Here is an 18,661-nt window from a genome sequence, read left to right as displayed (position 1 = left end):
AGCATAAGTATTGCGGTGGTCAAGAGAGCATAAGTAATGCTAAATAAATGATGGCCCTGTCCAATTCAGTGACGTTTTGAGACTGTTGACTTGATACCATACATGTGTAGGTTTGCAAACCATAAATGTTTGCAAGGTGTATGGGTGGGGCCCATGTCAGTTTAAATATATCTCCGTCAGTTGGGTTGACCGTAGAGTGTGTGGTGGGTGGATATATTTGGGGTAACCGAGGAAGCCGTTCTGATGGTTGCGTCATTGGTTTGTGTGCATTGGGGTGAGATCGCGGGGATATTTTTTCAGATCCCCTTTATAGCAATAACATGTTTTCGTGCCTCAATTTTGTGCACTCTTCAGTTGCAGTGTGGGTGATTCAAATTGAATCTATAGGTCTCCATTCTCAAGAGAGGGTTGTGGGTTGTGTTTGCCGTTAGGTTCAGGGTGAAGGTTGTGAGATTGTGGGAGTGAATTCCTGATCAATGGTGAATTGTTCCTCTAGTAGAGAAACTAGGATGTCAAGCGTGTCATCGGGATCGTCAATAAATCCTGAATCATGTGAAGTATGATTGAGCTGTTGGGAAGTTGAGTCGGTTGGACTCTGGTTTAGTTTAGCTCTGATCAATTTTTCTCGTATGTTTTGGTCTTTTCTAAATGCAATGAAGGGGGGATCCGGAAAGAGTGTTTTGTTGCGTTGTATCATAGACCAGTGTTTTTTTATGGCTTGGTTTAGATCACCATGGTTGATGTGTGGGTTGTATGTCGTACTTAGGACAAGTGGGGTTTTGCTTTTTTGTTTATTTGGTCGTTTATGAATCAGGTTTGACCGTTCATTGTGTGATACTTTCCCAGTAATTGTGGCGATTTCCGAAGCTTTGTATCCTCTTGTGGTTAATTTTTCGGAAAAATGGTTGACTTTGAGTAAGAAATCATCTTTGTTGTTTGTGTTTCGAGCATAACAAAGTGTTTCTCCGTATACGAATGCTTTGAACACATGTGGGGGTGTGATGATGTTTTGTGTAGGTATTAGTAGGTTTCAGTGGGTTTGGTATAGACCTCTGTGTCTAAAACACCAGTTTCATTGAATCTCGTACCTTTGAAGATTGTTAAGTCAAGATAGTTGATGGAAGTATCGGATGCCTCAAATGTAAATTTGAGGGTTGGGTGTATTTGATTCAATAAGGCTCTTGATGTTTTCAAGAGTGCTATCGTAGAGGACAAGTATGTCATCTCTATAGCGCCACCAAGTGAGGATGTGGTCAGCTTTTTCAAGGATTTGTTTTTCCAGATCGTGTAGTGTGATATCACAAATTTCTGGGCTGGCAGTTGAGCCCATGGCACAGCCGATTTTTTGTAGGTAGTAATTATTACCAAATTGGAGGCAGTTTCTTCCTATAATCAGGTCCAAGAGTCTACGGATATAATCGGAGGGTGGTTTTGTGATTGAGTACGGGGTTTGGTTTCGGTTTAAGGCATTACAAACGCTGTCGATTGCCTCTGTTTGGCGAACGTTTGTATACATGGAGACAACATCAATGCTTGTTATCAGAACTTGTGGCGGGCAAGTTATTCCGTCTAGTTTGCGCAATATGTCCATTGTGTCACGGACGTAGGTTGGTTGCGCTGTCACTATTTGGAGAAGGAAGTAGTCCACAAATTCTGAGATTTTGGCAGTTGGGCTAGAACACCCGCTAATAATTGGTCTTCCAACAAATGGTGTGCCCGGGGGTGGTGTTTTATGTACCTTCGGGAGAAAATACATGGTAGGGCAATCGCATTTTAAGGGAGATGGGTCTAAGTATAAGGGAATGCCTTTACTATATTATTAAACACAAGTATTGTAAATCTCTCTTAGGAAGGTGTGTTGGTCCTGAAAAGGACCGGTTGGAGCTCAGTTGCGTTGTTCAAGCTTTCTCTTCGTCCCCTTGGTCGGGTATTGTTTAGGACGGGTGAAGAAGCCAAAAAGGTGGTTCGCTGTCCTTAACTCTGGTTCTTCGAAATGCTCTTGGATCCGCTGTCTTGCCTCCCTCTTTGCTGTTTCGAGTCTTGCCGCCTTGTCTTGTTCTAAGGTCTTGTACTCCTCGTGAGCTAATTGAGCGAAAGCTAGTGAAGCCGTCTTACCCAATCTTTCCCAGGAATCCTTGAAGGATTGCTGGTAGGATAGGCCCCGGTGTGGGTATGGCAGCTTTACTGCAGTCGTGAGGTATGGTAGGGGAGATTTTGACGAGATAGCCTTTTGGAAAACCGACAGCTGTTTGGCAATATGTCTCTGTGCAGATGTCAGTTTGGTAACCGGTTCTGCTAGAGATTTTACCAGATTAAAGTCAGTTTCCCTCAGGGTGATTTGCTCGGTTGGTTTGTTCTCCCGGTTCTCGAGGGGTGTCAGAAGCGAATCCACTAGACGGTCGATGAGGGGTACTTGGCCGCAGGGGATATCTGAACAGTCTGAAGACGTCGGTGACAGAGACTCGGGTTGTTGCTTGATCGGAGGCGGGCTTGACTTGGGGATCTTGTAGCTCTTGCTCAGTTTGGTAGACATGATGTCTACGGTGTCGAACGGTAAGCCTCACTCAGTCAGTACGGTGTTGAACAACTTCGAAGAGAGGTGGGTTCCTTAGGCCGTTGTCTTGCGTTTCATTATAACACGAGGACTAGCATCGTACAATGTAGCTGGTAGATTTGTCCCTGAATTGGAAGCTGATGTACTATAAAAACACTGTAGTGTAGTTTAGCAAGAGTTAGTTTATGAAATTGATCTTTACATGTAAGTTGTAGTAGTCGTTCAGCCATACTGTCTGGTATGTTTTCGACCAAAACATATTTTCGATCCCCAACTTTGATTTACCGCTAGAAACGTAATGAATAGTATGTCTACATTAAGACAAAATAAACAGCTGGGTTTCTTATCTCATATGGTCTGTGTTTGTGCTTCAAGGGGATGGGTTCGTTTTGCTCTATGGTTGTACTGTCATAAAAATTAATGCCCAACACCTTAGAATTCTAACCAAGTAGCCATCTTGCCGGAAACCCATAACACCCGGATACTTGTTTAACCTTTCTTAAAGCAACGTTACAGAATTGGTAAGAGAGCCAAATCGTGAAGATCACAGATTTACATAAAACTTACACAGTCTAATGATGATGATAAGTGAAAACATCCCTTGAAATATTTCTGTCTGAAATGTCATATTTGATGCGAAATAAATAATCTAATTTCGCGTTTGGAGTTTATCGCTCAGTGAACGTTTTATTCATTTTTGTTTTGCAATGCAATGCAAAATTTGTAATAGGTTTTACATTATTCTCTCGAGACCCAGATGGCCAATCCATCTCAAACCTCCACAGGTTTGTCAGTTTATGTTTATGATGGATTACATAAAGTGCTTACACTGCCAGCAACTGTTTTGTTAGCAAAACCAATTCTGTTATGTTCCTTTAAACACATTTCACACACTGAACTGTACATGTACATGTATGATCTAATTTTCTTCCTTCTATTTCTAAACCCATGATTTTGTTGAAAGCTTCTGTAGTTGTGTTGCGAATTATACACCACTGATTTCCAGCAACTTACAGTTTTAACGTTAACTGTAAGTCGCTGGAAAACAACTTTGTTTTACTGTAGGGATTTCTCCCCCGCCCGTCGCCATTGCAACTACAGCCTAAGCTTGTTTACAATTACGTCAACGCTTGTGTGTGATTGACATCGCAGCAAGAGTTTATAGGTCAACCAACAACCAATGAGAATGGGTTGTTAGTAAACATTAGCATAATGAGCTCCACCCTAAATTTTGGCAGATACAAAACCATCAAGGCGCTACTTAAGTTCCGTATACAGATGGTACATGTACATGTATAGTACGTATGTGTACACATACATGTACGCTGTACACATATTATATGCACTGTGTTATGTATGGGGGTGCGCTGGCGGAATTCAGTGATGGGGACTGGGATTTTGCAGATTGCGGCTGGCTGTAGCGCCTTGATCAAGGCTAAAATATACCCAGATATATTCATCAACTTATGCACAGAAAAGTTTGCAGAACCCTGGCCTATCACAATAAAATGCAAGGATAAACTTGTGTAGACCCCTGGCCTATCACACAATATGCAAGGATGAACAAACTATTATATACATGTACACTTTGTACAGAGAACTTAATTTAAGATCTCACCTGCTCCACAAACTATTTACACAGCACTTCCTTCGGAGATCTCCCGCTACACACTGACCCGCTATACGCTACATCCTAGCCCCCGGTGCCATGCCTCTACACATGCGGTCCTAGTACACTAACTGCGCACGCGCACCCTGCCAGTCTGGGTCACTGCAAGCGCTCAGCCCACTTGCATCGAAAACACCTGCATAGATACATGGACTAAAAATAGACAGTCACAAATCCGTCACAAGCATTTCCGCTACAATAGTAATAATAATGTGGACTACAAGAGTACATCATACCAGAATAAACGTAATGAGAGAACAACAAATTGCAGTAAACAAAATATATTAAGAACAAATTCAGAATCACGGTACCATGAACAAGATAAACTGAGGCTGCCCTTAGATGAATACTTTTCAGATTCCTTGACAGAAGAGATGGTGATTTTCTTGTGGTTTCGGAGAAGATTTTCCTGCTATCCATGGACCATGCCTGCCTCAACAGATGGACTTCCCTTTGCAGCTTTTAGGAGTTTATTTCGCTGGCGGGTTAGGTTATCTGTGATGACTAGCCCTGAACCTTTGAGGAGGCAATTGTTCTTGAAGACTTCGGATCTGGAACGGTAACTTAATGATGACCGAGCGTGGTTTCATGTTGGGTGGTTTCATGTTAGATCGCCAAGATTGTCCGTGACGTTACTGTTTCCTTTTATTTATCTGAGAATAGGGACAGTTGTTCACTGTGCTTGACTGTGTCTATGGCAGTGGCCTCATACACATAGCACCCTTGACTGAATCTGCAACGGATGCTATGAAAGCCTTATTTTTCAACGGACTTTCTGCCAACTTGTCAATTATCTGACTGCAGCTGGTATTGATGATCTTGTCAGATTAAAGAGAAGCAATAGGATCGATGATTGATTGAAGGAAGGAAGGATCATTGGATATTACCTTGGAAATCCGATTCCTGAGTTCTTGTTGACAGAGCGGGTTGCCGTTGCTGTCATGGTCAGGAGTCCTTGGAGACACCAATTCACCACCTCCAATTTTTTCCTGGAATTTTAGTAGCATGATTAACACCATCCCCTGCTCAACTCTTCAAATCTGCTCATTGTTGTTGATTTTAATTTTCACATGGACGTACCTGAAAACCCAGAAGTCAAGCGTTTCTCAAATCTCCTAAGGGCCGCCGACCTTCTTCAACATGTGCAAGAGCCAACACACGAGGCTGGACATATCCTTGATTTAGTTATTACCAGCTCCATGTTGACATTCCTCTTATATCTGATCATTCAGTGATTCATTTTAAACTACAGCTTCTGAAACCACCACCAACTCGAAAAACTGTTTCTAGTTGAAACCTCAAGAAAATAAACTCATCTGTGGTATGCGATGAGCTTCATTTTGTTAGATATTGCTTCATCACTTCCAGCTGATGTAGATGATGCCATCAATATGTACAACACTGCACTGCAGAACATTCTGGATAGACTTGCTCCGGTCAATACACGCGTTGTGACCATTCGACCTTTGACTCCTTGGTACAGTGATGGGATGCGCGCCTTGAAATGCAGGAGGAGACAATTCGAGCGGAGATGGCAAAAAACTAGGTTGGAAACTGACAGGCGAGCATACCGGCAACAACGTCAGCTTTGCCTTCGGCTGTTCATAATACTAAACTTGATTATCACTCATCTAAAATAAGAGATGCATCGGGTGATCAAAAGAAATTGTTCAAAATAGTCAATAAATTGTTGTTTAGAGGCACAAACGCATCGTTACCCTCAAGTGGCTACATTTCAGACCTAGCTACTTGTTTCTCTGACTTTTTTGGTGACAAAATTCAAAGGATCCGCTTGAGTTTGGGCGAACAAGTTACACATAGCCGCACCCACACGCTGAGAGTACCTGTTGATTGTCAATTAGCAACATTTTAGCATGCTACAGATGATGAGATTAACAGGCTTATTAGATCATCTCCAGTGAAGTTGTCTCCAGTGTTGGCAGAAAATAGTCAATCTCTCTCTCGACTCTGCACAATGCTGCAGCGGTACCATTTCAGCTGAAGAGAGCACATGTTCGACCTCTATTGAAGAAGCAAGGCCTTGACACGTAGGTATTAAAAAACTACAAGTGTCGAACTTGTCATACTTATCCAAGCTCATGGAGCGGGTTGTTGCGGCAATTGCAGAGCACATGTCAAGTCATAGCCTTCAAAACACTTACCATCAGTCTGCATACAAAGCCCATCACAGTGTTGAGACGGGATTCGTTGAGACAGTATTTGTGCAGGTTCAGAATGACATACTGCTCTCGATGGATAACCAACAACTTGTCATCCTTGTCATGCTAGATCTCAATCTGTCCATATCCAGGAGGGCTCATCGGTGAGAGTCTTCTGGCTCATGGTGTTCCACAGGGCTGTGTACTGGGGCCGCAACTATTCTCCATCTACACGGCTCCAGTTTCCAACATCATTCGCAATCATGGGCTGAGTCATCACTCCTACGCTGACGACTTGCAAATCTACCTCTTACCTGTATTGAATCCTGTATTGCTGAGATCAGAGTCTGGATGTGTTCAAATTTTCGATGAAATGATGAAAAGACTGAGGTGAATATTTTTGGATCTGCCCAGCAGCTGCGGAAGGTCGAGATTGAGAATCTGTGTATTGGCGATACACTAGTCATTCCGTCTTCCAAAGTCCGCAATCTTGGGGTACATTTTGGCAATCACATGACCATGGAGGAATACATCACTCAGTCTCCCGGGCTACAATCTTCCATTGTAACATAGCCAAGATTAGGAGATACCTAACCCCTGGTGCAACACGGTCGGCCAGTTATGGGAGTAAAAAATTTGACTCCCATAAATGGCCGACTGTGTTAGTCGACGCGGTAAAAGGACAACCGTGCAATTTTGAGGCAATTTGTGTGGATCATTATATTCTACTTTTATAACATCTTTCTACCCATATGCATTTTATAACAAACAGTTACAAGGCTTTTCAAAGACCAACTCAACCAATCCAAGGCAACGTGTTCCTTTAATGATACTTAGGGATTAAAATCCTACTAAAAATTGGTTGGAGTTTACCTGACAAAGATTTTGCAGGAGTGGTGACCTTGGCACCAGTAGGTCAAAAGGTCAGGAGTTCACACAAGAGTGAGCAAAACAAAGAGCGCTCCCACTCATCAATATTTGGTTAGTGACTACATCAATATGATGCACTACATGTAAAGAGACAATATTATGCTACAGCAAAAACAGTCATCAGTTCAAACAACAAGGTGAGAAACATTAATAATAACATGGAAAATATCCCACTGGGGAATTAAACCTTATTAAAAAGACACTTAGTTAAGAATGCACAAGTAGGGCTCCTCAAATAAATAAAAAAGACATTTAAGTTTCTTTAGTTCAGTTTTATAAAGCATGGAAAAGTGTCGGTTCTAGATCCAATTCTGAATCCGCACAAAGCTCATTAGGATTTGTTTTGTGTTTGACGAGCTGCAGAGCAGTGTGAGCCTATGAAGTACCAATTTCCGTCCGGTGTCTGTCTGCTGTCCGTCCAGCCGAAATGTTAATGTTTTTGTTTTTAGTATCAGTGTTTGAGTTGAGTTGTTTTTGGTATGTACAAGCCCAGGTGAGATTGTTATATGTTATTGGCATACATATTTGTAATTTTCAACTTTGTTTTCCAATAATGTTAAAGTTTTGGAATACAAACAAAGTATTTTTTTCAGGCTCCAACATTGACCTCTGGAACTAAAATCGTAAAGTTTTGTTTTCATTTCACTGGTTCCAGTTGAATGAGCTAAAATAATTAAAACCTTAAAAGTCATAACTCCTTATTGCAATGATGTACTGACTTGAAATTTGAATCAAATATGGCTGCTTACATGTGGATAATATAAAAAGATAATATTCAAAGAATTTATCACTGGTTCCACTGGTTGAATTAGTTAAACCGATGAAACCGTAAATGCCCACTAATTCGTACTTGTCAATGTCCCTACCCCTTTGACCATCAGTTGATCAAATTATTTGTTTGTCTGTCAGTTATTGGTTCTGTTTGAGAATAAAAGGGTAGCGACAAGTTCTTTCACGGCTGATTAAAACAGGCAGGGTTTTGCCGTGTGATAAAGGCCTGAGCCGAAGGCGAGGGCCTTTATCACACAGCAGGCCCTGCAAGGTTTTAAGCGGCCGTTAAAGAACGAGTCACTACTCTTTTATTCCCATTCATAAGTGCTTTTTTTTGTAAAAATGCGTAATAAAGTAAGAAAGTCTGTATAACTTATCTGTTTCCGATGTGCTTGAGTTCTGTGTGTACATGTACAATGTCCGTGCGTGCATTTTTATGACTGAGGCGCCTAATTCCGACAGTTTCCGGTTCCGTTCGTGCGCTTATAGTCTTGGTGCAACACGTTCTCATTTTCCTTTCACACACAGCGCGACCAACTCACCAACAGCGTCGGCATCGCCCGTAACAAGAAGCGTCTTGCATTAAGACTTGTGCGGAGTATCCCCTCACAACCGGTTATAAACACTGGTCATAATCAAAGGTTTAAACACCCCAACGTGACGCACTCTCCACCAATAGGAATAGCGAATCTGTCAGAGGAATTTATGAATTCAGTTTTAAAACACAACCAAGGTGTAAAAATAGTTCTTGATGTCATAGCAGTAGTATACACATAATGAATGTTTATGAGTGCAATGGTGCCAATATTTTCATGAGTTGAAAGATGGAATGTTCTATTCAACGAGGCAGAGCCGAGTTGAATGGAACATTACAGCTTTCAACGAATGAACATATTCGCACCATTGCACGAATGAAAAACATTCATTATTTGTTTTATATAACATCCAAGTAGATCTTTGTCATTTTGATTGAAAGATACAACTTTCAAAACAAACAAAGCGTAGGCCTACAATTTTTAGTTGTAGAAGCCGAATGCTAGTAATTTTACATAATATGCCTTGCAGTAACACTGCTGCGTTACCAAAGACACGCGGACGCAGTGATGTTTTTACTCAGCTTTTTTGTTCCATCCGAAAAATACCATTGCACGCTGCCAGCGTGCAATGGTACTTTTCGGATGGAACGAAAAAACACGGTGAGTGACTCAGCGTGCAATGGTACTTTTTTTTGCCATCACGTGACGGACAATCCTCCAATCAAATGGCAAGGATCGGCTTGGGTGTTATATAATAAGAGGTATAGTGCACTTAATATGGTCAGCAAACAGTTCTAGAAAATTCATAAAAGCATTGAGTTTTTGTAAGTGTACACAGATGTACAAATATCACTGAGAAAAGAATTTCTTACAATTAAGTCGGCATATTTTGTTTCATTTTGTATGTGCACTGTTAGATTCCCTGATGATTCAAAGCTGTATGATGTGGACAGACAATTCATGCTAGGCCCAGCTGTTGTTATCACTCCTGTCTTAGAAGAAGGAGCCACTGCAGTGAATGGAACATTTCCCAAAGGAAGATGGTACAATATTGTCCAAGTAAGTTGGTTTATTCTTAAACAAAACTTTCTTTCTGTTAACAAATGTGGCAGTCATGCACTTTCTTTGCAGTTACATGTAAATCTCTATTTCTTTAAGCCCTATGCTTCCATACTAGATTCTGATTTCCACAACGGGTCCATTGCCCAACCTACATTTATAGTAGTGAACATAAGTCAATCTCCTCTTTATCTCTAGCATTCGCTGTGAGATGATGTGCTACAAAGCTTCGTCCTTCAACCAAACTTATTGCCATGAAATTTTTTGTTCTGTATTGGATAAAGAAGTTAATTACACATGCAATGTCATTTATTTCCTTCTGTATATTTACAGTTTTACACACTTTGGGTTGCTTTGTTACTTTTCCGTTAAAGTTCCTGGCTATTGTTTTTCTTATTTACAATTCAGTTTGGTTAGTGAACAGGTGGACTCACACAAATGCAAGCAGGGCTTTACTGCTTAAAAAAAATTGTTTTGCCATTGGCAGTGATTGATATAAGCTGTGTGCACTGCAAGATCTTCTTAGTTTAAGTCCCTGTTGTAGACCTTCCACTAAAAAAATCCTTGCATATATATGGGTGTTTATTTTAAGAATACAAAGAGAAAACAATATATGAAATGTAAAAATACACACTAAAAATTGACCATTTACACAAAAATACATCGAATATATATTCTAAACATTGATGAAAAGTATTACAGGCGAAATACGAAAGATAAAATCAGCACAATTGAATTAAAGTCAGAAATAGACATTAACTGATTAAAATCTGTCATTTAGAACACAAACACCTGGGGGTAAAAACTCTGCAAAGTACGAGTAGATCCAGATTGAATTCTTTGATTCTTTGACCGCATGGGCTGAAAGCAATCATGTGCTGGATGAAACTTGTCATCTACTTAGAGAGGGCTGGTTTTTTAACTTGAGAGAGATACAGTTCATCAAGTGATGGAAGTTGGCAACCTAAGATTTTACTAGTGTTGCGAACAATCCGGCTGATACGCTTCCGGTCATCGGCTGTTGCATTGCCCCACCAAATGATCATTGACTGTGTCAAGACACTCTCAATCACCGCTCGGTAGAACTTCAACAGAAGTGGCTGACTGACATGGAAGCTTCTCAGTCGTCTCAAGAAAAATAATCTTTGCTGACCTTTCTTAAACAATGGAATCTGCATTACATCCCCATTTCAAATCAGATGGTAAATGTACACCAAGAAATTAAAAACATTTCACTACTTCCATTTCAGAACCATTAATGACCATGGAAGCAATAGCTGCAGATTTTTCGCGAAAATCAATAATAAATTTCGCCCGAATGTATAGCACAACTCATACACAATCTGGTAGTGGACGAAAGCAGGGTAAGAGTGGTGGACTCTTAACCAGATTGCGTCAATGTAAACTTTTCTGCACTATTCATAATCGGAAAGACTGTTCAGTGTTTTGTTTCACTGAAACCTGGTTGGATTCAACTGTCCCTGACTCGGCAGTTACACCCTCGGGATTCACCCTTTTTCAATTAGATCATAATTTTACTGAAGTGGGTAAATCTTCTGGAGGTAGTTCATGTTTCTAACTGATCAGATTGTGGTACACGGATGCCAGGATTATTTCACACTCATGTACACAGGAATTGGATACTCTTATCGTGAAATGTCGGCCATTTTATTTGCCGAGAGAATTCCTCAATAGTGGCTGCAGTGTACATACCACCCGAGGCAAAAGCATCTGCAGCTATTGACCAACTTTCCACCAATTTTACGAAGCATGATAACGAGAACTCAGATGCTGTTTTCATTGTATCAGGGATTTCAATCAAAACCTAAAGAAGGGGTTACCAAAGTACTACCAGCACGTGGACTGTAAAACTCGTCAAGATAGAACTGTAGACAATTGTTACACAAAAATGAAAGGCCCTTATAAATCGTTAAAGCAAGCTCCTCTTGGTGACTCGGACCACAATATGGTACACCTGGTTCCAGCTTACAGACAACTGCTTATTTTATGCATATGTTGAGATGTGAAGACTAGTCTTTGACATTTACCAATAGTGTCCAGTGTCTTTAAATATTTTATCAAACAACAATAATAATTTTGGATAGAAAGTTTTAGTAATACACTTTTTTTCGTGTCATCATTATTATCATCATTTACCAATGTATGACCGTACCTGTAAGATGCACTTTTACTGGATAACAAATGGATCATGGAAAACAAATTTGCCCAGCAAAAAAAACATTGTTTTCTGCACGCTTACAATTGCCTAAAGGATTTGGGTACTTTTCAAAATGTCCATAGATTTACATTAAACTTACAGGGTTTGAAGATAATATTAGTAGAAAGCTTCCCTGCAAGTATTACCTACTGAGTGCTGTAGTTTTTGAGAAATTAGTAATAATGTCATGGAAATACATTTGTAAATGATTAAAATAATTTTCATCTCATGAGACGAAAATTATTTTCATGACATTATTTTACTCGTTTCCCCAAAACTACAGCACCTCAGCACGCAAAATATATAAGTTTACTGTAAATCTGTGGTTATTGTGTTTTTTGTCCTACAAAAGTTACATAGACCCTTTAACAACAGGTTGGCCATTTGCAAGGTGTACTTCAGCCAGTGTCCATCAGACCTTTATCATGGTGCAGCCAAATTAACGATACTTGGACCATCACAATCTGACAAAATTTTCATCAAATGGAGACGTGAAAGTACTTATGATTTTCGTGTAGATAGCTCTTTTTCCCATTTAAGGTAAACTATCATGAAATTTAAGCTTTAAAATAAATGGGTGACTGATGAGCTTAAATTATTTATCGTGTCCCGCAAATCCTGGTATACTAATTCTATTGTAGCCAATTGATAGTACCCCCTATCACCTACATCCTCGTACACGGCCAAATTGATCATCGGGTTATACAGGCTATACAGGTTAGAGAATGCATAAGACAAATTGAAACAAAGAAACCTGTCTCAATTCGAGACAGAAGTAGAAAGCTGAAAAATGGCTGGGGAAAAAATGCAGATGAACAATCTACCATGATCGCGTTATAACTTCACCTCTAAAGCCGCGTCACGGGACCCCCCATGACGTCATTGATATGAAACATTGATCACACACATATAATGGCTGCCTGACGATCAACATGTGTGTATATTTTTAGGTGATTACACAAAATTTCCACCACACACATTTTCAAAAAGTCCATTTTAAAGAGTTTTCAACCTGCTGCTAGAGGGCGCTGTTGCGTTTTGTGACGTCAGCGATATTTTTTTTTAACTTCCCACTCCAGGCACTAACATCCTTGAAACCAACTTCATACTTTTTGCCACTTTTGAATAAGAGGACACTTCCTGTTTCGACCGGAAATAGAGGTCATGTGAGGTCATTATCCCTACCCAATCCCACAAACAGAAACCTAAGGTCTCTTGTGGGTGATTTGATATAGATTTTCAAATATTTACAGTTAATTACCTTTAAGATGACGTCACGTGACAGGTCATAACGTGACCCCCCATGACGTTATTGATGTGAAACTTCACACATAATGCCCGCCTGACAGTAAACGTAGGTAAATTTGAAGTGATTACACAAAACTTCACCACACGCATCTTCAAAAGTACATTTTAAAGAGTTTTCAACCTGCAGCTAGAGGGCGCTGTTGCGTTTTGTGACGTCATCAATGTTCTTTTTTAACTGCCAACCCTTGCTAGACACTTACATCCTTGAAACCAACTTCATAACTTTGGCCACTTTTGAATTATCGGGGAATTTCCGGTTTAGAAAACACCTATAGAAATAAATAATAATAGAAGAAGAAAAACTTTAACAAAAACAATAGCTTTTTCGCTGCGCTGCGCTACAAAACAGCTGAAAACAACAAAGCTTCTTCGCTGCGCTGCGCTACCAAACGGCTAATAAACTCTGACTGAATTACAAGAGTTGTAAAAGACACTCATCTCTAAAGAGGTTATGTGTAGTTACTGACCAGAAGCAGGAATTTATGTATCCATTGTGAAAAAGTAGTCACTTCACAATTTTTTAATTTTTTAACAGGGCAATTATTTTAGGGTAAACAACACTGAGATAGTTGAACTGAAGGCAGATCCTAGTGAGATTAATGTTCACTTACGTGAGGGATTCATCCTAGCCATGCAGTATAACAGCACAGAAACAACTACTACAGCTTTTCGCCAGTCACTCTTTACAATTGTTGTTGGAGTCAGTGATGATGGCAATGGTAAAGGCGAGCTTTACTGGGATGATGGTGATTCTCTGGGTATGTGGCATTACATTATTTGAACACACATATATGTTTAATTTTTGTAGTGAACTTTCTGATGATGTGCCGGATAAGTTATTCACAATAATAATAATAATAATAATATCAATTTTTATATAGTGCTTTAGGCGCTTCTGACATTACTACCCCTGGTCACTTGGCCATATTTGTCATTCCTTAAACCATCTCAGCTCCCTGGGGAGTACCCAGCCGGTACTGGGAGTTACCACGCTCCAAGCTAATCATTCACATAAACTATCTCTGCCCTCACAGGTACCCATTTTTCCCCCGGGTGGAGAGAAGCTTATGGTAAAGTGTCTTGCTCAAGGACACAGTGTCATGACCAGGATTCGAACCCACATCCCAATGACTTAATCACCAGAACTTGAGTCGGATGCTCTTATCTGCTCGGCCATGACACCCCTCAGTATTTCAATCAAAGGGGTTGTAAAAGTTGTCTCAAATAAAGACGCCGGACACTATTGGTAATTGTCAAAGACTAGTCTTCTCACTTTGGTGTATCTCGAGCTCGATTGGTCGTTGGAGTTGCAAGATAACTATGAAAGAAAATAACACCCTTGTTTCATGAAGTTGTGTGCTTTCAGATGCTTGACATGCTTGATTTAGAGACCTCAAATTCTAAACTTGAGGTCCCGAAATCAAATTCGTGGAAAATTACTTCTTTCTCGAAAACTACATCACTTCAGAGGGAGCCATTTCTCACACAATGTTTTATACTATCTATTTACAACCTCTCCCCATTACTTGTTACCAAGTTAGGTTTTATGCTGATAATTATTTTGAGTAATTACTAATAGTGTCCACTGCCTTTAAGCTTTCAGGATTACCAAGAAACTTGATACAATTCACTGTCAGAAAATATAATTGTTGCATTGTGTTGCTAGCCATTGTGTAATATACTTTGCTTTGGAAGACCCCAATTTTAGTCTTTCGATTACATTCTTGTTGGATAATCAATTTGGGGGGCTAATCATCCTTACTTGCAGCTAAGAGCTGAATTGGAAAGGATGCGGCTACAGCGTGTTTGAGAAGCAGGCATGCAAGGGCGCCTTTGGCTGCCAGCCACATCAACCCATTATGACCACGGAGCACAGCCAAGATCGAACAGCCTCATGCCGCATTTACATGTATTTCACATATTATGTTATGACGTCCTGATGTTATGATGTCATCAATAGTCATAAACAAAATTGCGGTTTCATCTATACACAGAAGTACTGTACATGATAAGCTTAAAGTCTGTACAAACTTGGGTATTTGCAAGGTTCGTTGGTAGGAGGGGACGCAGGAGGAAAGAAAAAAACAGGCAGGAAAACAATTCTGGTACAATAACAATTAGTTTCAGGCAAACACCTATTTATCATCGATAGGTGCTGTAGCAGCTGCACTCACGTTGGCAAATTCTTAACCACAATCACGATGAGTTTTTCTGTCCATTGTTTTTTTTTTGCTGTTCAAAGACACAATCGCCCACTAACAGAGCAATTGCTAATGGAATAAAGTTGAGTGTTCTTTTTGATATTCCTATGCATTTTGCCACAGAAACTTATGAGAGTGAAAAGTATTTATCTGTTGTGTTTACATCATCCAAGTGCTCATTGAACTCCAAAATACTGCACAACAATTATCCAGGATCAAATGAGATGAACATTGGTAGTATTCTGCTCATGGGTGTTCTCAACAAACCATCAAGCGTCAAACTTAATGACACTTCTGTGATGTTCCATTATGATACAAACATACAGGTAACTATTATATTGCATTTTATTTGTCCCATTGACATACAAATCATTTAATAACAATTTGAAATAAATTTAAATGGTATTTTACATACAAACTGTTGATTTAAAACTGTTTAAACAGTTTTAATTCAATTAATTTCATATATGTGTACTTGTTATATTGTGCTCAAGACATGAGTTAGGACAAATTTGTTGGTGTTAGTGTGTGGTTATGACTGGGTTGGAAGGACCAAGCTTAAATGTTAGAAATACTCCGAACTGAACTGATACTCAAAAATATATTTAGATTGAAATACTTTTTTTGTGGTCATTGCATTATATGTAGACCTATTATGAATATCAGCCAAAGATATACATGTACATGTATAATCTGCACAGAGCAAGTCAATACACAAAATATGCTCATCAGTGGTTCTCGTCCTACTTCACAAGAAGAACACATTGGGTCCATGCTGCAGGTGCCAACTCTGATGTCCATCACCTTGAATTCGGTGTCCCTCGAGGATCTGTTATCGGTCCCTGTGCATTCACCATGTACGTTACTCCTACAGGGGCCGCCTTCATCGGCATGGAGTCAACTACCACATGTATGCTGATGACATTCAAAGCTACCTAGATTTTGATCCTGCCATCCCGTGTGATGCTGAGTGCTGCTTGTTCAGGCTATCTAACTGTGTCCAGGATGTCCAAACCTGGATGCTTGCAAACAAACTGATGCTGAATGAAAACAAAACAGAGTTTTTCATAGCATCGTCCCCATATCACTACAAACGTCTTGAGCTACTAACCATAGGAAACGCAACCATAAATCCTGTCTCATCTGTTCAAAACCTGGGAGTAACTTTTGACATCTCAATGTCAATGAGTCAACATGTCACTGGTTTGTGCAGGTCCATTAACTACATGTATCACAAACGCAACATCACAATGATCAGCAAACACCTGGACTACGACACCTGTCATTCTGTTGGTTGTGCACAGGGTACTCTCACGCCTCGACTACTGCAACTCCCTTCTCACTGGATTGAAGCAACATGATTTCAGCCGCTTACAAAAACTCAAAAACAAGGCCGCTCGACTGATCCATAAGAAGCCAAAGTATTCCCATGCCACACCTTTGCTCACGGATCTCCATTGGCTTCCAGTCGACCAGCGGATCAATTCAAGACGGCACTGAACGTGAAAGTCTTTGATCTCAATCCAATCTGGTGGTACCTCGATCCTCAAAGAAGTTTGGAGACCGTGCATTCTCCAATGCTGGTCCCCACAACTGGAACTCACTCACAACAATTATCCAGAACGCTTGTTCTGTACAAAAGGACTTTTAAAAACACATCTGTTTAATTGCTCCATCTAATGTAGTTTTGATTCTGTCACTTTTTGTATTTTTGCTTACTATTCCTTCTTTCTCTTTTGGGTTTTTGGTTGCATTATCACTAGCTCTTTGTATCCTTTGGAAAAGGCGCTCTATAAATACGGTTATTATTAATAAGTGTGCTCACAAAAATCATCACAATACCGGTACATGTATCTGCTGTAAACAGTGTGTTTACCATATGGGCTCTTCGTGTAAATGTGATGTCAATGAGTGCTTATATTTAGTGTCAATCTGTAAATAGGTACTGGGGTCTGTTGATTTGATGAGGTTAGACCTGGGGCATTCCCAGGGTTAATCCTGAAGTAAGTGATGTCTATGACCCCGTTTCCACAGGACCTCGCAATTTGAGTAAAAGGGCAATCAGACCCTGCAATTTTGAGAAAAGGCAGTCGAGCGTCAGTGAAACGCGAGGGCGATCAGGATCAGACCCCGCATTTTGAACCTCCTCGGTAGTAGAATTAAAGCAGGATCTGATCCTGAAAGGGCTATCAATGTCTAGTGGGAATGTAAAGGGCGATCATACACCGCAAGATCGAACATCCAGTGGGCCTGATTGGCATGAAAGTTTGCAGGCATGAGAATGATTCAGTTTAAACCAGAATTCTTTTTTTTTTTCCTTTCAAATTTGTGTGTTTGAGTTTAGTGTGAATTTGATGTAAAATTCAGGGGGTAGGTTTTTTCGTGTATACATTTGGAATTTCTCTAATCCCTCTTCTCTAATCAGACAATGTAATTATACTATTAAAGCCGTAACTCGCGCCATCTTGGATTGAAATAAGAAGGTCCAGTGGTATGGCATCCTTGTGGAATTCAACACGACTGTGTCGTTTCAGACATGGGGTTGCAAGTCTACAAAACCCTGACCCGGACTCCCTCTTATGAGTCGTCTGATTGGCTGGTCATGAGCGATATCTCCTTACATGTGTGGTTGTCTGGTTTTGATATGGGCCACCTGTTGGTCGAATGGGAAGGCCGTTTAGGCTGCACACACAGCCATCTCTTTTGGATTTAAGTGGGGGTGGCGACCTCGGATTTCCATTCACATTCCAGAGAGTGACTCATTGATGATTGGCAGGGTGCATGCACCTCGAAATGGTACAGATGGTCATCTGTCCTTACTCTATAAGATGGTGTATATATACCATTTTGTACAGGGGTTTAATTTCGCGTGTTAAAGTCACCTGGAAGTGGTATTTTTTTTAAATAAAGCTTTTGTCACTAAAATATGTGTTTTTATGAGAGGAATGTGAATACAAAATTAACTAAGGTAAAAAATCTTAGTTTTGATTGTATTTACAAATTTACGAGTAGGCCCCAACCCGAGAGGGCGCTGTTCGTGACGTATTTCAAGGCGCGATATTTGGAGAGAAAATTTGTAGTCGGGCCCCCGTACATTACGTCTGGGAACATGGCACATCAAAACAAATTTAGACACGATTTTACACACATACGTACATTGAAACTTGAACATGTTGAACGCCTAGTGGTTTTTACAAAAGCTACATGTATTGCTGCTATTTTTATTTAACTATGCGACTTTTTAGTGACCAAATGG

General features: G+C 40.2%; 1 protein-coding gene across 2 annotated transcripts in view; it reads left to right on the top strand.

Annotated features, from left to right (window-relative positions):
- The window catches only part of LOC139951715 (lysosomal alpha-glucosidase-like), a 232,474-nt gene that overhangs the window by 197,297 nt on the left and 16,516 nt on the right, over positions 1-18,661 (top strand). For both annotated transcript variants that reach the window (XM_071950765.1, XM_071950763.1), the window contains exons 15-17: positions 9,537-9,678; positions 13,740-13,962; positions 15,529-15,731. In XM_071950765.1, the coding sequence (XP_071806866.1) occupies positions 9,537-9,678; positions 13,740-13,962; positions 15,529-15,731 (568 nt within the window). The remainder of the gene's footprint in view (positions 1-9,536; positions 9,679-13,739; positions 13,963-15,528; positions 15,732-18,661) is intronic.

Source organism: Asterias amurensis, chromosome 19 (genome assembly GCF_032118995.1).
Source record: "Asterias amurensis chromosome 19, ASM3211899v1".
NCBI lineage: Eukaryota > Metazoa > Echinodermata > Asteroidea > Forcipulatida > Asteriidae > Asterias > Asterias amurensis.
The sequence above is the reverse complement of the archived record's forward strand: the minus strand, read 5'-3'. Positions and strand labels throughout refer to the sequence as shown.